The 23,772-nt window shown below is 46.2% G+C and overlaps 1 protein-coding gene and 1 non-coding gene across 10 annotated transcripts in view; both read left to right on the forward strand.

Annotated features, from left to right (window-relative positions):
* Window positions 1-23,772, forward strand: part of PRKCZ (protein kinase C zeta) — a 190,389-nt gene that overhangs the window by 106,113 nt on the left and 60,504 nt on the right. For all 9 annotated transcript variants that reach the window (XM_029065045.2, XM_029065047.2, XM_029065053.2 and 6 more), the window contains one exon: window positions 12,734-12,819. In XM_029065045.2, coding sequence (XP_028920878.1) covers window positions 12,734-12,819 — 86 coding nt within the window. The remainder of the gene's footprint in view (window positions 1-12,733; window positions 12,820-23,772) is intronic.
* On the forward strand, window positions 682-819 carry LOC114812355. Its single transcript, XR_003760011.1, has one exon. It is a non-coding gene; the product is annotated as a small nucleolar RNA SNORA7 (small nucleolar RNA).

The following is a 23,772-nucleotide window of genomic DNA, read 5'->3' on the forward strand; positions in this document are numbered from 1 at the left end:
GCTCCCTTCATCCCATCCCCCCCTCAAGCCCCACAGCACTTATTTACATATCTGAAATGTATTTATTTATATTAATATCTGTCTCCCCCTCTAGGCTGAAAGTTGTGGCCAGGGAATGTGTCTGTTATACTGTTATATTGTACTCTCCCAAGTGCTTAGTACAGTTCTCTGCAGACAGTAAGCGCTCAGTAAGTACGATTAACTGAAAAGTAGAAAATTGAGATTGGTGTACTTAAGGAGATGGAGTGGCGATGGGGGCCCATTTTGGTTATTTTAGCGTAATGGCTAGTGGACAGATGGACAAACTTGTGAGGAAAAAAATGCATCTGTAAAACATCATCTCATCAGAAATGAGCATCTCTTCTTACCTCTGGGGGATGTGCTCCTTGTCCCAAGGTTTGTTAATCAATCAAGCAATCAGTGATATTTAGTGAGCGCTTAGCGGGACTGATTGTACTGAGCTTGCGGGAGAGTACAACAGAAGATGCCCCCTCTCCACCCTCAGGGAGGTTACCATCTAAAGGCGGAAACTGGTAGAAATCATTTTGGAGCAGACGAAATAAGGGGAATTTAACAAGTGGAAGTAGAATTTGGTTTATGTCAAAATGAAATAGCTAATAATCGAATATACAACTAAATATGTAATAATAATTATTATTAATTATTATTAATTGTTAAGCTGTCCTCTCAGGGTCGCACCTGGAGAGTTTCCAGTACTCTATCAGTCCTGATTATGGGAGGGAGAGTCAAGCAGAGGCCTATCCATTCCATTCCTAGCTTGACCAGTGGCTAGCGAGAGGAAGGCAATCTGCTACAAGTCAAAACTCACCTGTCTTGGGTAACAGCAGCAGGGGAGAGAGTTGAGGGCAGAGACTCAGGTTTCCTGCATGGAAGGAGGCAGTGGTAAACTACTTGCATATTTTTACCAAGAAAACTCTCTGGATACACTACCAGAATGATTGCAGATGGAGTTGGGGTGCTCTGGGAGAGATGTGTTAATGGTGTCGCGATGGGTCGGACACGACAGACCACTGTACTAAACACTTGGGAGAGTACACATAACAATGAACAGCCACATTCCCGGCCCACAGCGAGCCCATCCCCAAGCCACCTGAACCCCAGGGCCCTGGGAAAACCAGGCCAAGGAGATATGTGGTGCTCTCGGATCAAGCCCTATAACCACGTCAGAGGTATCCTTGGACGGGGTTTGTACTGGCGTGGGCCAAAACAATCCAAGTCGGTCCACCGCGATGAACCAGATAATTAGTTGGAGCAATTATGCGAAGGTCTAGTTGATGCAGATGTTCATTCATTCGGTCGTATTTACTGAGCACTTACCGGGTGCAGAGCACTGTACTAAACGCTTGGGAGAGTACAACAATCAACAGACTCATTCCCGGCTCACAATGAGCTTGTAATCTAGAGGAGAAGACAGACGTTAATATGAATAAATCCAGTAACACTCCTTGCAATCCTTCCGTAAATATTGAATGAACGAAGGCTTACTGTGTGCAGAACACTGCATTAAGCACTTGGGAGAGGACAATCCAACAATAAACAGTCCAGTGTTATCAAACACGCTTTTATACATATTCTTGTCTCACTCGTGCCATGCAGCGATCTCAGTTGACGCTACAGAGTAGCTGAGGGAGCAGGCCCCAGACTTTAGCCATGAAAGACGACCATTATCCTTGGCAGGTGTCCTACGGATTGAACCGACTATAAGGTCTTTGTGGGCAGGGAATGTGATGAAGAGTTGATGATTGTAGTATTTCCTAAGCCTTTACTATGTGCCAGGCACTGTACTAAGCGCCGGGGTGGATCCAGGCAAATCGGGTTGGACACAGTCCACGTCCCACGTGGGGCTCACAGTCTTAATCCCCATTTTGTAGATGAGGGAACTGAGGCACAGAGAAGTTAAGTGACTTGCCCAAGGTCACACAGCAAGTAGACAAGTGGTGGGACTGGGATTAGAACCCAAGACCTTCTGATGCCCAGGCCCAAGCTCTATTCACTACACCACACTGCTTCTCTAAAACGTGTCTTTCAATACTGTTGTGTTCTCCCTAGCACTTAATACAGTGCTGTGCACATAGTGAGCACTCAGTAAATGCCATTGAGATGATTATGGTGACGATGACAACGTGCTCCTTGGATCCAGAATGTTCAAATAGTGGAGCAAAATGTAGACAGTTTTGTCCCTTCTTCTGGGCAGGGATTTTTTTCTTTTTTCTGAAATCCTCTGAGCTTGAAAGGCATATTTAAAGGGTTGCCAGCTTTTGCCTTTTCCTCCACTGAGGAGGACACTCTAGATTGGTGTGAGCGAGAGGTAATTATATGACTTCTATACAAAGGAGCATTTTCTCTAAACCCTTCTCGCTGCTTCATTTACCCCCAGCCTTTCTCTTCTTTTGTGTTCAGGCTGTTCTGTTCTCTCCAGAGCAGGGCAAGAGCCATGGTGAAATGGTGGTGCAGTAGCAGTGAGAGGAGAAGAGAGCCCGATTAGCCAGCCTTGACCCCTCTCCAGTGGTCATTTTTCCTGCCACACAGTGACAGGGCTTCATTCATTCAAACGTATTTATTGAGCACTTCCTCAAATCGGGTTGGACACAGTCCGCGTCCCACATGGGGTTCACAGTCTTAATCCCCGTTTTATAGATGAGGTAACTGAGGCCCAGAGAATTGAAGTGACTTGCCCAAGGTCACATAGCAGACTAACAGCAAAACTCAGATTAGGACGCATGACTTCTGACTCTCAGGCCCGTGCTATATCCACTGGAGCCGTGGTGCTCGATCCGCACAGAGCCTTTGGAGCGGGGCTCGGGGATGTGGAAGACGACTGTTGGTTCCGGTTCGGGAGTGACTGAAGGAGATTTAAGATGTCCCACTTGAGCCTCTTTGAAACTTCTGAGGAGCGTGTTGCCGTGGAGACGTTTTGGGCACCACAGTGTCCCCTCCGCCACTTTCTTCTTTGGCGTGTGGGCGAGGTGGCTTTTTATTGCTCTCGGTTCTCACTGTGTTGTTTCCTCCCTGTCTGTCCAACTGTGTTTATAACAGCCTCCGCACTCAGCCGGTTCTCTTGAAGGAAGGGGGAAGGGGATGCTCTCCCAGTTAAATAGCGGTAAATAGGGGGTGGGGCAGCAGCTGGGTAGCTCTCATTCATTCATTCAATCATATTTATTGAGCATTTGCTGTGTATAAAGCACTGTACTAAGCGCTTGGGAGAGTACAATATAACAACAGACACATTCCGCCCACATCGAGTTCACAGTCCAGAGGAGGAGACAGACATTAATATAAATAAATAAATAGATAAATTACAGATATACATATGTGCTCTGGGGATGGGAGGGAAGATGAATGAAGGAGCAAGAGCGACACAGAAGGAAGTGGGAGAAGAGGAGAGGAGGGCTTAGTCAGGGAAGGCTTCTTGGGGGAGATGTGCCTTCAATAAGGCTTTGAAGTCAGGGAGAGCAGTTATCTTTCTGTATGTCTCATTATGCTATCCCTGCATCTATCATGATTCCGATCTCGCTGGGGCAGTCAGTCATATTTATTGAGCGATTACTGTGTGCAGAGCACTGTACTATGCGCTTGCAAGAGTATAGTATAACAGACCCATTCTCTGCCCACAACGAGCAATAATAATAATAATAATGGCATTTGTTAGGCACTTACTCTGATCCAAGCACTGTTCTAAGTGCTGGGGTAGATACTAGGTAGTCAGGTTGTCCCAAGTGGGGCTCACAGTCTTTCTTAATCCCCATTTGGAGATGTGGTAACTCTGGCACAGAGAAGATAAGTGACTTGCCCAAAGTCACCCAGCTGACAAGAGGCAGAGGCGGGGTTCTAACCCCTGACTCCCAAGCCTATGATCTTTCCACTAAACCATGCTGCTTCTGTAATAACTCTAACTGTGGTATTTGTTGAACGCTTACTAGGTGCCAAGTACTGTGCCAAGAGCTGGAGTGGAGAGACAAGATAATTAGATGGGACACTGTCCCTTTCATAATAGGATGGAGAACAGGGATTTAATCCCATTTTCCAGATGTGAAAACTGAGGCACAGGGCAGTTAAGTGACTTGCCCATGGTTATACAGCAGGCAGGGAGCGGAGCCAGGGTTAGAACCCAGGTCTTCTGACTCCCAGTTCCGTGCTCTGCCCACTAGGCCACGTTGCTTCTTACTCAGTGCTAATTAATTAATGATGGTATTTGTTAAGTGCTTACTATGTGCAAAGCACTGTTCTAAGCACTGCGAGGGAGAGTGCTACTCTCGGCCAGGGCCCATCACCAAAAATAGAATACACAGGGTATGAAGGTTGTCCTTTTTTTTTTTCCTCTAGGAGATGAGGTGTTCAGAGTCATATAGTTTCTAGGCCTTGATTTTCTCCAAGTGAGCCATCCCACCATCTTAGATGAGATCGTAGTGCCATCTCAGCCCCGACTCTTCCGTCATTTCTGGGGTCTGCCGGCTGGACTCCTCAGGTGCTCATCTATGGCTGTGAGAGGGGAGTAATCTGGGACTGTTCACTCAAAAGACCAAGGAACATGGCTCAGGCCACCAGGAAAGGAGAGAGGGAGGGGGTATGGGGAAGAAAAAGAAGGGTTGGGGAGATAGGGAGGAGGGAGCAAGCAAGTGAGCTCGGTTTAGAAGAACGAGTTCAGGCCCAAAACTCTGGAGACCAGGTTCTTACCCCATATCTGCCAGTAGCCCACAGTGTAATCTTGGGCAAGTCTTCTAACCCCTCTGGGCCTCAAGTTTCCTCCTCCATAACATGAAAAGGAGATCACTGTTGTCCTCTACCTCTTAGGTCGGGAGCCCCGTGGGAGACTGTAGGCCCGCAAAGCCAGCAGTAAGTTCAATTTCTTCTGTTGCCGGGCAAAGTTAGCAGCATGTTGTTGCCAGACTGCATTAATAACATCCTGGACAGAAATTAGGGAGAGGACAACCATGAGAACCCAAAAACCGTTGATCAGGCAGAGATTTAAATAGAAACTTACAGGACTTGAAAATATCTTACGAGAGGCTGCTAATTGTAGCATGGGGAAGCAGCATGACCTAGTGGATAGAGCACAGGCCTGGGAGTCAGAAGGACCTGAGTCCTAATCCCTGTCTGCTGTGTGACCTTGGGCAAGTTACTTCACTTCTCTGGGCCTCAGTTACTTCATCTGTACAGTGGGGATTGAGCCCCACATGGGACCAGGGACTGTATCCAACCCGATTTGCTTGTATCTACCTCAGCGCTTAGTACAATGCCTGGCACAGAGTAAGCACTTAACAAATACCACAGTTATCATCATTATTATTATTATTGTTATTATTGCACCAGAGAAAAGGGCAGTGAGGGACAATCCTTGTACCGCCAGCTGAAGTTTGTTGAATTTTAGTTAACCTCAAGGGCTACAGTGCACTGTTTGTCTCAGCGTGGTGGGAGTCACTGGGAATTTGGACAAGCACAGGTGACCTTGAATTGGATCATTCATGTAAAAAGGGGTGTAAGATAGGGAGAAGAAATTATGTTAACTTCTGGAAGCAGTTGGCTTGGTTGGGAGGGGTTTGTGGTTAATAAAAGGACATGATCCCTCCCTGTTTTGGGCCTCTGCCTTCTGGATCATGCTGCAACACTGAATCCCAGGTGTAGGTGTGTGTGTGGAGGGGGGAAGGGTAGAAGAGGTAGGGGACCGGGGCGAAGGAGGAGGAGGGTGGGGTGTTTCAATAAAGACCCATTGTGATCCGGGATCGCTTGTGATCCCTTTTGGGAATTGCCGCCCTCTGACGGAGTGGAACGTAACAGGAGCAAGGGCGGTGTCGGATCGGATTATCTCGTAACTGTGTCAGCCCGTAGTACATGGTGAGCGTTAAATAAAATCCACAGGTAACAGAAGGACTAGATGAAGTTGAGTTTTTGCACCGTTTGAATCCACCTTTTTCATTTAACGTTTGAAACGGGTTGAATTTTCCAGTCCGATAACCACACTGAGATAGAGGAACTGTGCTTTCGGTAGAATTTCGATGCACCTAGCTCTGTCCATTTACCAACTTTTGAGGTGCTTCCTTAAGTAGATACACTGGACCAGGTTTACATTCCTCTGCTGTAAGCTCGTTATGGGCAGGGAACGTGTCTGCTATTTCTGTTGTATCGTACTCTCCCAAGCACTTAGTACAGTGCTCTGCATATAGTAAGCGCTCAATAAATGCCATTGATCTAGCGCTGATTTTCGAAAAAATAATTGACAATGGTTGTTTAGATGACGGTTAATTAGAGCATTCCTTCAGGTTGCCTCTTGGACCTGAGTTCTAATCCCAACTCCGTCACTTACTTGCTGTGTGACCATGGGCAGATCATTTATCTTCTTTGTGCCTCAGTTTCTTCAACTGTAAAATGGGGATTCAATACCTGTTCTTCCTCCTGCCTAGACCGTGAGTCCTATGTGGGACGGGAACTATGTCCAACCTGCTTATCGTGTGTCTATCCCAGCCCCTAGAACAGTGCTCCGCACATTGTGAGCACTTAGCTATCATCATTATTATTGTGCATTCTTCTTCACACTGTCAATACCTGCTGCACTTCAACTTTCCATCAGTCAGTGAATGGTATTTATTGAGCATTTAGTACAGTGATTAAGTGATTAATCTAAAGTGACTAAGCCCTGAGAGAGAATTCAGAGCTCTTGGGAACGCAAAACCTGAGCTTTATTCAATCAGATCCACAGAGAAGCCAAGAAATAGTCCCTCCCCTCCCACTCCTCCACCGGTTAATTTGCCCATTGGGTTCTCTGTAGATCAGTCAGTCAGTTGTATTTAGTGAGATCAGTCAGTCGATTGTCTTTAGTGCTTACTGTGCGCTGAACACTGTACTAAGTGCTCAGGAGAGTTCAGTCTAAATATATGAGACACATTCCCTGTCTACAACATGCTTACAGTCTATAGGGGGAGACAGCCATTAATAGAAATAAATAAATGACGGATCCATACATAGGTGCTGTGAGGCTGGAAGGAGGAATGAATAAATGGAGCGAGTAAGGGCGATGCAGAAAGGAGTTGAAGAAAAGGAAAAAGATCCATCCATGGTGATTGCTGAGCGCTTGCTGAGTGCAGGGCACTGTCCTGAGCGCTTGGGGAAGTACAATCCAACAGGATTGGTAGACACACTCCCTGCCCACAGCAAGTTACACTCAAGAGAGAAGCTGACGGTCTTGATATAGCGCCGCTCCTCCAAAAGGCCTTCCCTGACTAAGCCCCCTTTTCCTCTTCTCCTAATCCCTTCTGTGTCACCCTTACTCTCTCCCTTTATTCATCCCCCCTCCAAGCCCCTAAGCACTTATGTACATACATGTAATTTATTTATTTCTGTTCATGTCTGTCTCCCCCTCTAGACTGTAAGCTTGTTGTGGGCAGAGAATGTGTCTGTTTATTGTTATAATTTACTCTTCCAAGCGCTTAGTCCAGGCCTACGCCCACAGTAAGTGCTCAAAAAATATGATTGAATGAACGATTAAAAGGAAGGTGAGGATCCCAGCAGCCCAGCAGATGACAATTGGGATTCCAGGCCTCACGTGGCAGCTGCCGGATTCTCAAGGCCATCTTTGTACCCTTCAGTAGCAAAGTGGTTAGAGCACAGGCCTGGGAGCTAGAAGGTCACAGGTTCTAGTCCTGGCTCTGCCACATGTCTGCTTTGTGACCCTGGGCAAGTCACTTTTACTTCTCTGGGCCTCAGTTACCTCATCTGCAAAATGGGGATTGAGACTGTGAGCCCCACGTGGGACAGGGACTGTGTCATACTCAATTTGCTTGTATCCACTAATACCATTGTTATTATTATTACTATTGTTATGTTGAATCCCTTTATCAGTCTTGATAGAGCCTGTGAAAGTCAACTTCCTGACTATGGCACATAAGCAGCATGGCCTAGAGAAACAGTGTAGCCCAGTGAAAAGAGCTCAGGATGGTAGTCTAATGTTTTCCACAAAAACGTTCAGGCCATGTTTCCCCACTCCTCAAGAACCTTCAGTGGTTGTCTTGGTATTTGTTAAGTGCTTACTATGTGCCGAGCACTGTTCTAAGCACTGGGGTAGACATAGGGGAATCAGGTTGTCCCACGTGGGGCTCACAGTCTTAATCCCCATTTTACAGATGAGGGAACTGAGGCACAGAGAAGTTAAGTGACTTGCCCACAGTCACACGGCCGACAAGTGGCAGAGCTGGGATTCGAACTCATGAGCCCTGACTCCAAAGCCCGTGCTCTTTCCACTGAGCCACGCTGCTTCTCAGTGGTTGCCCATCCACCTCCGCATTTAACAGAAACTCCTTTCCATCAGCTCTAAAGCACTCCATCACTTTGCCCACTCCTACCTTACCTCTCTGATTTCCTACTACACCCCAGTCCACACACTCCATGCATTAAATGGTAACCTTCTTACCATTCCTCAATCTCATCAATTTCACCAGCGACCTCTCACCTGAGTCCTGCCTCTGTCCTGGAACGCCTTCTCTCCTCATAGCCGACAGACAGTGACTCTCTACACATTCAAAGCCTTATTGAAGGCACATCTCTTCCATGAGGCCTTCCCTGACCAAGCCCTCATTCCCTCTTTTCCAGCTTCCTTCTGTGTCACCCAGACTTGCCCCCTTAAATCATTTCCCACTCCCAACCCCACAGCACTTATGTACATAAGACTGTAAACTCATTGTGGCCAGGGAATGTGTCTGTTATATGGTTCTTTTGTACTCTCCCAAGCACTTAGCACAATGCTCTGCACTCAGTAAGCGTTCAGTAAATACAGTTGACTGACTGGCCCAGGACTTAACGTTGGCTTGGCCACTTGCCTGCTTTGTGACTTTGAGCAAGTAATTTTACTTCTCTCTGCCTCAGTAAAAAGGGGATTAAATACACATTCTCCCTTAGATCATGAGCCTCATGTGGATTAGAAACTGTGTCTGATCTGATTATCTTGTTTTTACCCCATTGTAGAGTATAGCATAGTACTTGGTGCATAGTAAGTGTTTAACAAACTAGTACCATAATTTATTATTTTTATTATTATTATTATTATTATAAGTGTAGATGTACAGTGGGTGTAGGCTTGGGGTCAGTGTCCAAGTGCTTAAGTATCTACCCACTCCCTTATGTTGTACACGACCAAGTGCTTAGTACAGTGCTCTACCCACAGTAGGTGCTCAATAAATAGCACTGATGGTTTGGAAAATGGAGACTTAGGGAAGGCTTCTTGGAGGAAATACAATTTCAGTAGGGTTTTGAAGATGGAGAGAGTGATTTGGTCTGCTGGATGTAAAGGTCAGGAGGTCATGGGTTCTAAACCTGGCTCTGCCATTTGTCTGCTGTGTGACCTTGGGCAAGTCACTTCACTTTTCTGTGCTTCAGTTACCTCATCTGTAAAATGGAAATTGAGACAGGGAGTCTCACGTGGGACAGGGATTTGCTTGTATCCACCCCAGTGCTTAGTATAGTTCCTGGCACACAGTAAGCACTTAACCAACACCATCATTATCATTATTTTTACAATACAGCAGAATTAGCAGAAACATTCCCTGCCAATAAACTTAGTCTAGTTTTGAAGCATGAAGGTGGTAGGTTCCAACCAAAGAGTTTCTTTTGGCCTGGATAAATTCCCTCAGGCCTCCAGAGCCCTGCAAAAGTCACCACGGACAATCTAGCAAGATTTCCAGCTGCTGGCAGGCTCGGGAGAGCTCTCCCCACGGGATCAGTCTGGGTCGTTTCTGAGAAAGATGCTAACTGACCGCTCTCCTCCCTACTCTGCTGAGTTGGCTTGATATCTGGGCCTCAGTTGCCTCGTCTTTAAAATGAGAATTTGAAGCAGTGAGTCCCCCACGGGGGACTATATCTAACCCGTTTTGCTCGTATCCACCCCAGTACTTAGTAGAGTCCCTGGCTTAATAGCTAAGCACTTAATAACAAATACCATAGTTATTAATTATTATTGATAGAGATTAGTGGAGATGGATATCCAGTGCTGGAATTAAATACCAAAAGGAGCATATCAGCTTCTCTCTATGAGTAATTGGTATTTGCTCAGCACTTAGTATGTGCCAGCCACTGCACTAAGGTAGATACAAGCCGATCAGGTTGGACTCAGTCCCTGTCCCCCTCAAAGACTCGCAGTCTTAGTCCCCAGTTTACAGATGAGGAAACTGAGGCACAGAGAAGTGACGTGACTTGCCTAAGGTCATACAGCAGACAAGCGGTGGAGCCAAGATTAGAACCCAGGTCCTCTGACTACTAGGCCCATGCTCAATCCACTAGGTTATGCTGCTTCTAGGCTGTCTGCTCCTGATAGGCAGGAAGCATGTCTACCAACTCTGTTCTGTTGCACTCTCCCAGGTGCTTAGTGCAGTGCTCTTCACACGGTAGCACTCAATAAATACAATTCATCCTATCTGGGACCAAGGCAGACCCGAGTTTCAGGGGTCCTTCCAAAGTGAGAGTGACCCTAAAACCTGCCTCGGAATTCAAGTTGAAATGCACATTTTTTCGTTGTCAAGAGTTCTCATTTTTCATTCCTAGGTTGTACTTCTAGCAATCTTCATTGTGTTGACTCTCTAAAGAAATATTAGAAATATCATTGCATGATGTCAATTGTTTATCTATGGTGTTCCCCCCCCCCCGCCACACAAACTGATGTTTCTCAGAGCCTTCTCTGTTCCCCTTGGAATCTAGTTTAGCTTCATTTTTTTCCCTCCATCTCCTATGTACAATGAGAGAAGTGGGTTCTTGGAATAACTGTGACCCAATTTTAGGCCATTTACAGCCAAAGCTAGTAATTTGCTTGTTTAAAAAACATCCAGTTACAATTTCCACATTAGCAAATCCATAGCACTGTCACTGATGACGGGCGAGTCCATTTTGGGTGGAATTTTAAAAGGTACAAAAAACAGAAAGCTTGCTATTGTGCTTCATCTGAGTTTTTACGGATCATGTTTCCTGACGTGGTGTTCTCAAGGTGCTATAATGAAATCTCCCAATGAAAGTTAAACCTCCTCAGTGCTCATTTGGTTCAAGTGCTTGGCAGAGGCTTTTGAGCTTGGGGTCTTAAAGAGCTTGATCCTCCTGTGTTTTGGAAAATGGGTACATCTAGCTCAGTAGGATTATATGAGAGTACGTACAGTAAGCACACAGGCACTAACATTAAGGACTGCATATTACGTAGTAGATATAGCATGGGCCTGGGAGTCAGAGGTCATGGGTTCAAATCCCGGCTCTGCCACTCATCTGCTGTGTGGTCTTGGGCAAGTGACTTCACTTCTCTGGGCCTCAGTTACCTGATCTGTAAAATGGGATTGAGACTGTGAGCCCTACGTGGGACAGGGACTATGTCCAACCCGATTTGCTTTTATCCACCCCAGAGCTTAGTACAGAGCTTAGTACAGTGCCTGGCACATAGTAAGCACTAAACAAATACCACAATTATTATTATTATTCTGCCCCACAGAGACTGTAAATTAGGTGAACTCACATATTTGAAAGAGCACCTATCACCCTCCTAGTTTCTATCACAGAAAAAGTTGGGGTCTGTGTTATGTTCAGTCCAAATGGAAAGTGACTAAGATATTTTTGCAAAAAATTCACAAATTGAATTTGATGAAGAGTCACCAGTTGTTTTTATAACCTTCACTCAAGATTAGCTCTGTTCTGTGAGAAATCTGAAGCTCCAATTTTGGTCCTAGGTACGCTGGATCCCAAACCGCCTGTAGAATCTGAAATGGCCAAGTTCTCAATAAATCCAGGGGAGGTTTCATGATCAAATAAAATACCAGAAATTCATCAGGATCCTCTGAAAAATATGCCAGCCTTTAAGAATGTTTTAGTGTGACATACTATGGGATGTCTAAGCTGGTTTTCGGACTCTGAGACCCCCTTCTCCTCTGCAACCCTGAGGGACAGGGGCCATGTCTAAATTTTTTTTAATGGTATTTTTTAAGTGCTTACTGTGCCAATCCCTGTACTAAGCGCTGGGGTGGATATAAGCAAATCGGGTGAGACCCAATCCCTGTCCCACATGGACCTCATGGTCCTAATCAGCTCATTGTGGGCAGGGAATGCATCCATTATATTGTGTTTTACTCTCCCAAGTGCTGTGTATTCTTTTTCAGCGCTTAATACAGTGCTCTGCACACAGAACGTGTTCAATAGATACTCCTACTATTTCTACTATTACTACATCTAGCCTAGAGATAAAGAGCATTGAAAAGGAAATTACAGAATAAATCAAATCTATAACTTCTCTGACCTATATCATTTTCATGGCCTTTTAATCCACCAATATTTAACCTTTGAGTCTAAATAGTGGTCTGTAGATTGGTAGGACTCTGTGGTTGTTTTTTTTCCCCTCAGGTTTTAGAAAAGCGTTGTGTATCTTTAACGGTGTCTATCCACCTCACCTGAGCTTGAAACAGCAAGCAGCTAAGGCACTGACACAAAATTCTAATCATGTGAGGGAAAGAGAGTGGGGTAGGGAAGGGAGAGGCTGGAGGAAAGCCTGTCCTCTCTGGAAGCTGTCATTGAATGCTTCTCTGGCGTTTTTTCCTTTTTGTGGGGAAAAAAAAAAAGCATTAAGAAAGAAATTGGTCTGGCACCAAGGATTTTAGCCATTTGACAAGGAAGGCAAGATTGTTCTAAGTCGCAACGTGCGGGTCCTAGGGTTTCTGCTATGCTACTATGCTGCTTCTTTACACCTTTTTAATATCCTTTTTAGAATCAATCTACCGACGAGGGGCCAGAAGATGGAGGAAGCTGTATCGAGTGAATGGGCATCTGTTCCAAGCCAAGCGCTTTAACAGAGTGAGTACTGTGACCAAAAATGCCGTTTGGGGGGTATAGTGATTGTTTCTTTCAGGGAGCTGCTGCTGCTGCCTTTTTGTCACAGAAAAAGGAAAGAGGGAAGGAAAAAGGGAAATGGTTGCTCAGGCGAATTCAGGCTCCACCGTATTTAGGGCATGACTAGAAAAAGTCAGAAGTCCTTGCATTATTTAGACTCTGATGGGGGGAGGGGGGAGGGCTTCCAGTGCAGAGCTAATAGAAGGGGCTCTCTCGTTCTAATGCATTTCTGAGCTTTTCTCGGCTTCTTTTTCCACCCATTAAGCTTCCAGGTTAGTATCCCCTCTCCTCTCCTTCCCGCTGCCTAAATGGTGCCGGTCTATAAATGCAGCCGGTGGCTCTTTAACGTCTACTTGCCATCCATTGTTTATGTAATCCTTTCACTACGGTTCTTCAAACCCTCCGGTGCCCGGAGTCAGAGATGGGATTACCTAATTAAATAAATCATCATGCTGTTGCTTTCTTCTCTGAGCTACTAGTGTTGGGGTCTCCAGCACTAAGGGGGTCTTGAACTGCTCCCCCAGCTCCCCCACCCCCCAGCAGTAGACCTCATTTAAAGTGGAAATGCCAGCTTTCAGCCTAGCCCACCAGACCGGGGGCGGCTGCTCGTCTATAGAGAACGTGAGCTTTGAAGTTTTCCAACCGGGCAGACACGTGAGCATGGGTTCGGTTCCAATTGCAGGTATCCCTCTTCCGGCCTTCAGGCTGCGGCTCCGGACAATCCCATTTCATTTGGACGACTCCCTTGTCATTCTTCTCGTTCTGAACTTTTGTTTGGAGCCCTCTAGTAAGAGGGCTCTGACATTATTATTAGTAGTAGTAGTAGTATTATGGTATTTGTTAAGTGCTTACTGTGTGCCAGGCACTATTCTAAGCACTGGGGTATTTACAAGATAATCGGGTTGGACAGAGTCCCTGTCCCACATAGGGCTCACAGTCTTAGTCCCCATTTTACAGATGAGGGAACTGAAGCCCAGAGAAGTGAAGTGATTTGCCCAAGGCCACACAGCAGACAAGTGGCAGAGGTGGGATTAGAACCCATGATCTGATTCCCAGGCCCGTGCTCTTATCCAGTAGGCCGTGCTGCTTCCCGGGCTTCATCAGTCAACCATGTGGCTTCATTGGTTAACCGGAAGTATTCATCGAGCACTTTCTGTGTGCAAAGCACTGCACTAAGTCCGTAAAAGAGTACAGTATGGTTGGTGGACACGTACCTTGCCCTTAAGGAGCTTACAACTGAGCAGGAAAAACCGACAGACAGAAGGCATTCACAGACACAGCCGTGAGTCCACCCCGCTAGCTCAGCCCAGTTGAAGGAAATACCCTTTGCCACATAGTTTCCGAGACATTCTCAGGGTCGCACCTGGAGAGTTTTCAGTACTCTTACCAGTCTTGACTACGGGAGGAAGAGACAAGCAGAGGCATATCCATTCCATCCCTAGCTTGGGCAGTGGCTAGCGAATGGGAGGCAATCTGCTACAAGTCAAAACTCCCCTATGCTGGGCAGCAGCGGCAGGGAAGAGAGTCGAGGGCGGAGACCCGGGTTTCCTGTGCGGGAAAAGGCAATGGTAAACCACTTCCATATTTTTCCAAGAAAACTCTATGGATCCACTACCAGAATGATTGCAGATGGAGAGCGGGATGTTCTGGGACAGATGTGTCCATGGCGTCGCTATGGGTCGGAGATGACTCGACAGCCTAAGACAAGGCAAGGCATAGTGACCGATGCTCTGCATTTTGGGGATGACCTAGTGGAAGGATCACGGGCCTGGAGTCAGAGGACTTGGTTCTAACCTAGTCTTGGGCATTTGCCTGTTGTGTGATCTTGGGCAAGTCCTCTTCTCTGGGCCTCAGGTTCCTCATCTGTCAAATGGAGATTCAGTACCTGCTCTCAATCAATGGTATTTCATGAGTGTGTGCAGAGCACTATACTAAGGGCCTGGGAGAATGGTTTCTAGCAATTAACAGATGCATTCCCTGCCTACAATGACTTTACAGTCTAGAGGGGGAGACGGACAGTAATATAAACAAATTACAGATATGTTCATTACCCTGGCACCTTGAGCTGTACCCCTCAAGCATCTAATGTTCACCTCAGCCCCACAGCACTTAGGTTTATTACCATAATTTATTTTAATGTCTGTCTTCCCCTCTAGACTATAAGCTCCTCGTGCTCAGGGAGCATGTCTACTAAACAGGAAACCTGTCTACCAGTTCTAAGGCATTGTACTCTCCCAAGCAGTTCATTCATTCAATAGTATTTATTGAGCGCTTACTATGTGCAGAGCACTGTACTAAGCGCTTGGGATGAACAAGTCGGCAACAGATAGAGACAGTCCCTGCCGTTTGACGGGCTTACAGTCTAATCGGGGGAGACGGACAGACAAGAACAATGGCACTAAACAGCGTCAAGGGGAAGAACATCTCGTAAAAACAATGGCAACTAAATAGAATCAAGGCGATGTACAATTCATTAGCAAAATAAATAGGGTAACGAAAATATATACAGTTGAGAGGACGAGTACAGTGCTGTGGGGATGGGAAGGGAGAGGTGGAGGAGCAGAGGGAAAAGGGGAAAATGAGGCTTTAGCTGCGGAGAGGTAAAGGGGGGATGGCAGAGGGAGTAGAGGGGGAAGAGGAGCTCAGTCTGGGAAGGCCTCTTGGAGGAGGTGATTTTTAAGTAAGGTTTTGAAGAGGGAAAGAGAATCAGTTTGGCGGAGGTGAGGAGGGAGGGCGTTCCAGGACCGCGGGAGGACGTGACCCAGGGGTCGACGGCGGGATAGGCGAGACCGAGGGACGGCGAGGAGGTGGGCGGCAGAGGAGCGGAGCGTGCGGGGTGGGCGGTAGAAAGAGAGAAGGGAGGAGAGGTAGGAAGGGTCAAGGTGATGGAGAGCCTCGAAGCCTAGAGTGAGGAGTTTTTGTTTGGAGCGGAGGTCGATAGGCAATCACTGGAGTTGTTTAAGAAGGGGAGTGACATGCCCAGATCGTTTCTGCAGGAAGATGAGCCGGGCAGCGGAGTGAAGAATAGACCGGAGCGGGGCGAGAGAGGAGGAAGGGAGATCAGAGAGAAGGCTGACACAGTAGTCTAGCCGGGATATAACGAGAGCCCGTAATAGTATGGTAGCCGTTTGGGTGGAGAGGAAAGGGCGGATCTTGGCGATATTGTAGAGGTGAAACCGGCAGGTCTTGGTAACGGATAGGATGTGTGGGGTGAACGAGAGGGACGAGTCAAGGATGACACCGAGATTGCGGGCCTGCGGGACGGGAAGGATGGTCGTGCCATCCACGGTGATAGAGAAGTCTGGGAGCGGACCGGGTTTGGGAGGGAAGATGAGGAGCTCAGTCTTGCTCATGTTGAGTTTTAGGTGGCGGGCCGACATCCAGGTGGAGACGTCAGTTAATGTGGTGCTCAACACACTGTAAGAGCTCATCTAATAGCATGGAATGATTAGTCCTACTAGGTGACCCTGAAGCCCCTCAGGCCGACTTCTGTACCGACCCTTTGTCTGAGGGAGGATGCGGGATAACTGTCTGCTCTGGAAAGCCTTTGGCCAGAAAGGGGGAGTTTTCCCGATCAGTGTCTCTGCTCCAGCTCTATCCCCACGTACCTCTCTGAGAGGGGAACAGGTAATGGGGGATTGGGGGTGGGAGCAGACCCCCCCCCCAGAGAGAAAGAGTAACACAAGGCACCAGTGGTGTGGGGGAAATTCCTCTGGCCTGCAGTCAAGGGGCCTTGTGCCAGAGTGGGGACAGAGAAGGTAAGAGGACCTCCAGGAAAGGAAGGACTGTGGGGAGGGGGAGCAGCAGTTGCTCCCCGGGACCTCACCTACCCGACCATGGGGACCTTTGGCTGCTCAGTCCCAGTCTCCCTCAGTCCCATCTCCCCCATCTGCTTCTGCTGGGCCTCCCTCCTCTCCCTCCTTCCTCTTTCCTCCTCCATCTTACCCTTTTCCCTCCTCTCTCCTTCCCCTCTACTTCCCCCCCACCCCGACCCTAAACCTAACCTGTTGTAATTCTCAGAATATTAAGAGTTTTAAGTCCATAGGTGCCTTAGAAAACTACATCCCCAGTTTGGCAAAAATACTTGGGCAAACTTAGCTTTGCAAAAATGTCCAGTGAAAATAAAATTGTTTATGATCCTCTGGTCCCAGGTGCTTGGCTCAGACCAGGCTGAGTTGAGTGTTCCTGGCCAACTTGTTTAGTTTGCTGTCTCAAAATCTCAGAATAAGGTGTCTAATCCTAATTTGTCCTGGGTATCTACTTTCTGGGGGAAAATTTTGAATTTTCTCCAGTTTTTCTAAAAATGACAGTGGATAGGCACAGGCCTGTAAATCAGAAGGACCTGAGTTCTAATCCCAGGTCCACCACTTGCCTACTCTGTGACCCTGGGCAAGTCACTTCAGTTCTCTGTGCCCCAGTTACCTCATCTGTAAAGAGAGGATTGAGACTGTGAGCCTCGTGTGGGACAGGGACTGTGTCCAACCTGATTGGCTTGTATCTAGCCCAGCGCTTAGTACAGTGCCTGGCACATAGTAAGTGCTTAACAAATACCAAAATAATAATTATTACAGTATTTTAAATGAAAATTATATAACATTCCAGGTACTTCTGGACAGATGCATCTAGTAGTGGTAAATCTTTCAGGTGGAGACTTGTTTTATCTTCTGAAGTGTCCTAAGAAAATTCCGTAAAATAATTCCTTAGAGTTCAAAACTTCTTTGCCTTTTCCTTCCCAGGTAGGTGGCTAAGAAATGAGGAAGAAATTGGCAATCCCTCCTGTTCTTTTTTCACCAAAATTATTAAGAAATTGGTTTAATAATAGTAGTGACATTATTTATTAAATACTGAATGCAAAGCACAGTTGAGTACTAGGAAAGAATGCCCAGCAAGGGGAGGGATATTAGGCCCAGGTTTCTGTCCCTCGGTAGGACAGTCACAACGGCATCCATTCATTCATTCAGTCATATTTATTGATGATAATAATAATAATAATGTTGGTATTTGTTAAGCGCTTACTATGTGCAGAGCACTGTTCTAAACACTGGGGTAGATACAGGGTAATCAGGTTGTCCCACGTGAGGCTCACAGTCTTAATCCCCATTTTACAGATGAGGTAACTGAGGCACAGAGAAGTGAAGTGACTTGCCCACAGTCACACAGCTGACAAGTGGCAGAGCCAGGATTCAAACCCATGACCTCTGACTCCCAAGCCGTGCTCTTTCCATTGAGCCACGCTGCTTGTGTGCAAAGCACTGTACTAACCACTTGGGAGAGTTATAATATAGCAATAAAGAAGACACACTCCGTCCCCAGGAAATGCTACAGCAGCAGCCATCCAGTTTTCCTGAGATTTCGTGTAGGAGGTGGCACTGTGCTGCAGCTGCTTTTCTGTGTCCCTCTGGGATGGTCAGACAGTCAGTCATATTTATTGAGCTCTTACTTTGTGCAGGGCACTGTACAAAGCACTTTGAACACATTTCCTCTCCCCAAGGGACTTAGAGTTTAAAGGGGGGAGACGGACATTAATGTCAATCAATAAAATAAGAGATATGTACATAAGTACTGTGGGGCTGGGAGGGGGGATGAATAAAGGGAGCAAATCAAGGCATTGCAGAAGGAAGTGGGAGAAGAGGAAAGGAGGGCTTATTCAGGGAAGGCCTCTTGGAGGAGATGTGTTGTCAATAAGGCTTTGAAGCGGAGAAGAGTAATTCTCTGTCGGATATGAAGAGGGAGGACGTTTCAGCCAGAAGCAGAATATGGGCAAGAGGTCTGCAGCGGGATAAGTGATGCTAGGCAGGGTGGAATGGAGCATTCTCTGGGGTTTGGTTGAGAGCTGGTCAGGGTTTCTAGGGGGCAGCGTGATGGTCCGGGCGAGGAGGAGATCATTGAGGACCCCGGGGGGTAGGGGGGTGGGAAGGTGGTGGCCACAGTGGACTCGTACAATCAACCGGTGGACAGAGAGGCCCGGATCACCATCTCTGGGTTTCTCCCTTCCAGGAAAGCTGTCCATCACCTTGGTGGATTCCACTTTCTCTATCAGTATAGGCTCGACTCTTAGCTTTTTGGTTTTTTACGTTTTTTTACTAAACATTTATTATGTGCCAGGCACTGGAGTAGATATAAGCTGCTCCAACTGATTAGGACACGGTCCTTGTCCCACCTGGTACTCACGTTCTTAATCCCCATTCTACAGTTGAGGTAAATGAGACACAGAGAAGTTAAGTGACTTGCCCAGGGTCACACGACAGACGAGTGGCAGAGAAAGGAGGATTGAAAGTAAAAAGGAACCCCATGGAGAAGACGATCCTTAGCTTTTGCTTTTCTTTCGTTCTGTTGAGCTGAACCTCGAAGGGAACCAAGATGTTCACCTGCCCAACAGTTGACGATCGATATCCATTTTTCACTCAATTAGCATTAGCAGGCGATTCTGAAGTTACTTTTCCAGACTGTGACATGTTGCAGCTCAGTTGATCGAGCTTTTTCCATAAACGATGATCTTTTCAATTGCACATAACATTTTAACAGCTGTGTGTGGGGGGGCTTTGTGAGATGGGGGAAGAACTGGCAAAAGGTTAATTTATTTACCATAGGAAGAGTAGTTAAGGATGGTCTTTGCAACCGAGCCAAACAAAAACTTGAGTTTCATTCTCTCAGTCAGTGATATTTATTGAGGGCTTACTGTGTGCAGAGCAGCGCGCTTAACAAATACCATCATTATTATTATTATTACAATATAATGGAGTTGGTAGACAAGATCCCTGCTCACAAGGAGCTTACAATCTAGAGGAGAAGACAACACATTCAAATAAATTACAGATAGGGAAAATAAGTATAAGGATATGCATATAAGGTGCTGAGGGGCTTAAAATGAGGCAAATAAAAAGTGCTTAAGGAGTACAGGTCTGAGTGCAAAGGCGACACAGAAGAGAGACCGAGGTAAGGAAAATGAGGACTTAGTCGGGAAAGGACTTTCGGAAGAGATGCGATTTTTGATGGCTTGCATCCAGCCCAGACAGGCACCGTAACTGATTCATCACCTCCTTGAGCAGGTACACCAGAGGTGTCAAGTTGAACTGCTCTGGCGAAGCAGTTTAGCCCAGAGGTTAGAGCATGGCCTGGCAGTCAGAAGGACCTGGGTTCTATTGCTGACTTCACCACTTGTCTACAGGATGGCCTTGGGGAAGTCACTTCACTTCACCATGCCCCACTTACCTCATCTGTGAATTGGGGATTAAGACCATGAGCCTCATGTGGGACATGGACTGTATCCAACCTGATTTGCTTGTATCGACCCAAGGGCTTAGTACAGTGCCTGGCACATAGTAAGAGTTTAGGAAATACGATTTAAAAAAAATGTGTGAAGCAACTATTCTGAAGGTCCCAGAAAATGGGCCTTGAAGAAGGGCAGCATCATTTGTGGGCCCAAGACAGCATAGCATTAGGAACATAATCCACACTGCTGAGATCAAAGAAGTCTTGTCTTCTGAGATAACAGGAGCTGGTGTCAATTTCAACCACTACCTGGCAAAGAGTCGAGTTCCACCGTAAAACTCCTTCCATGCCAGCCCTAAGACAGGTTCTGATGTGGGACTTGCAGACATATGCAATGTATTAGATTCGACAGAAAACATATACCAATCTGTGCAGGAGAGCAGCCTTGGAGAGCAGGCTGTATTCAGGGGACTCACCACCTTCTGAAGGTTGAAACTTGTGATTTCGTGTTCTGGAGTATTTTGAAGAACAGACCTAGAGTAACAACTACTGGAGTACTGAATCACAGGCCCAGTCTTCATCAAAGGCAAATCATTCAGCAACCATCTGCACAAAACACCGTGGTGGAGTGCTGGGCCAGGCAGAGTGTTCAAGATTAACAGGGCTGAGGTGCATTTGAAAGATTTCAGAATCTGAGGTGACCTCACGCAATGCCTTAAATAAATACACAAATCTAATTTCTGGTGACTTGTGTGCCTTGGTGTGGACCTTGCTGTAGTTTGCTAAGTCTAACGTTTACTACTAAATTCTTGAAAGGGCACCTAATATTGAAAAGCCCTGGGTGTTATCTATAGTTTTGTGTGTTTCTTTTTTAACAAGAATACCTTTTTCCACCCAAACAAATGAGCCTTCACTTCCTCTTCTCCTCCTCCATCAGTTTAAAAAAAAAAAAGGTTTCGGCCAAATATTTGCGACCCAGTTTTGACCAGGTTGGAGTTACACTAATTGTGACTCTTTCGGATTACTTGATTTTCCTTTGGACCGCTTAAAATGCTTGTGGTAAATCTCAGCTGTTGCCAGGGAAGTGCAGGACGCCGACCCGAGGGGCAAATGAATAGTCGAACTTTCAGACATTTTGCTTTGAAATGCAAATTTGCCCTTTAAATTCTGGGTGGATCGGCAGAGGTAGGGTGTGGTGTTAAACCCTGTTATTTCCTGCCCTTGGGGAGAGCACATAATGAATACTCTGGGAAGAACACATAAATAAGCTGGAGAAAAGAAAAAATGTTTTCCATCCCCGAACTTCTCCCCTTCCTTCTCTTCCTTCCTCTTTTCCTCCGTACATGGAAGGTGGGCTGCATAGTGCAGGAGACCCCGGAGGCGTCAAAGGAGCAGCCAATTCTGGTTGTTGTCTTTAGGGCTTCGACTGGTGCATCACGTTATGGTTGCCCATTCCCCGCCCCCCTCAGGCCCCTTAGATGATGCTGATGATGGTGTTCGTTAAGCGCTTACTATGTGTCAAGCGCTGTTCTAAGCACCACAAGCTAATCAGGTTGGACCCTGACCCTGTCCCATATGGGGCGCACACTCTTAATCCCCATTTTACAGGAGGCAACTGGAGGCCCAGAGAAGTGAATTGACTTGCCTAAGGTCACATTAGAGACAAGCAGCAGAACAGAGATGAAAACCCAGGTCCTTCTGATTCCCATTCCCGTGCTCTATCCACTGAGCGATGCTTCTTCCTTAGATCATTTTCCTCTCCACCTTTAAAGCAGTATTAAGGTCACATCTCCCCCAAGACCCCTTCCCTCATTAAGCCCTCTTTTATTATTATTAAAATTATAATTATATAAAATTAAAATTATTATATTAAAAATAATAATAATAATAGTATTTGTTAAGTGCTTACTATGTGCCAAACATCATATTAAGTATTGGGGTAGATACCAGATAATCAAGTCCCACATGGAGTTCACATTCTAAATAGAAGGGGGCACAGGTATTGAAGCCCAATTTTGCTGATGAGGGAACTGAGGCTAGAGACGTGAAGTGACTTGTCGAAGGCCACACAGAAGGCAAATGGCAGAGCCAGGTTTAGAACTGAGGTCCTCTGACTCCCAAGCCCGTGGCGTGCTCTTTCCATTAGACCATGATGCTTCCCTTTTCCCCAGTTCGCTCTCCTTTCGGCATCGTCTGTGCCCCTAGGTCTGTGGCCTTTAGATAGTTGATATTCACCCCACCCTCAACTCCACAGCACTTATGTATTTACCTTTAAATAATATATTATAAAATATTTATTCATATTAATGTCTGTCTCCCCTCTAGACTATAAACTCATTATGGGCAGGAAACGTGTCTGCTCATTCTGTTGTATTGTACTCTCCCAAGTGCTTAGTACAGTGCTTTGCACATAGGAAGTGCTCAATAAATACTACTGATTGATCTTCATTACTGTGGGATGAGGGCCACGTGCAAATGAATCCTCCCTTGCTCCTCTAACTACAGTTGCCCCGTTGTTCGTATTCTTGGGTTCCAGAACCTGCATTTGAATCCTGACTTGGCCACTTTTTTATGGTATTCGTTAAGCGCTTATTGTGTGTCAAACACCGTTCCAAGCTCTGGGATAAATAGAGGTTAATTAGTCCCTATCCCATGTGGGGCTCCCACTCCAAGGAGGTAGAACAGGTATTGAACCCCATTTTGCAGTTGAGGAAACTGAGATGCAAAGGAGTCAAATGATTTGCCCAAAGTCACACCACAAGCACTTGGCAGAGCCGGGATTAGAACCCAGGTCCTTTGGCTCCAAGGCATGTGCTCTTTCCACTAGGCCACGCCACTTCCATTGGCCTTGGGTGAGTCACTGAACTTCTCCGGACCTCACTTACCTCATCTGGAAAATCAATTCCGACTCCCTTCTGTTTCGGCTATGAGCCTCATGTGCAACAGGGACTGTGTCCAACCTGATTATCTTGGATCTACCCCAGCACTTAGTACAGTGCTTAGCACATAGTGAGGACTTAAAGAATGTTATCATAATTGTATACGATTTAATCTTTTATAATAATTTTGGTATTTGTGAAGCGCTTACTAGGTGCCAAGCACTAATCTAACCCCTGTGGTAGACACAAGGGTATCAGTTTGGACTCAATACCCGTCCCACCTGGGGCTCACAGTCTAGAAAGAAGGGAGGACGATTGAATCCCCATTTTTACAGATGAGGAAATTGAAGTCATAGAGAAGTTAATTGACTTGCCCAAAGATACACACAGCAGACAAGCAAGGGTTTCTGTTTTATGTAGGCTTTATATTTTGACTGTTTCTTCTGTCTTGGTGTGTCTGTCACCAAGCCTCCTCCCCCGCCTCTGCTTCTTAGATTGTGGACTCCTTGGGGTCTGGGGGCCACCACTATTTGTCAACTCTTTTTTTCTCCCTAGGGCTCAGTTCAGTACTTTTGGCACAAAATAAATACCATTTCTTCTCATCCTAATGACAAATATTTGATTCCACTATTTGTATTGCTCAAGGAATTGAGTGGAATCAATGGATTTGGCAACCCCCCGGGACTCTTCAAGAAGCCTTAGGCAAGTGCATATTGAAAAATCTTGAAAATAACCACATAACCACCTTGAGTGGTTCATTCACAACGTTCATGAGTTTACTTGTGGCGATGCATCTCCTCCCCACTTCATATATGACAGACCACCA

The sequence above is a fragment of the Ornithorhynchus anatinus genome, chromosome 5 (genome assembly GCF_004115215.2).
Source record: "Ornithorhynchus anatinus isolate Pmale09 chromosome 5, mOrnAna1.pri.v4, whole genome shotgun sequence".
Classification (NCBI taxonomy): Eukaryota; Metazoa; Chordata; class Mammalia; order Monotremata; family Ornithorhynchidae; genus Ornithorhynchus; species Ornithorhynchus anatinus.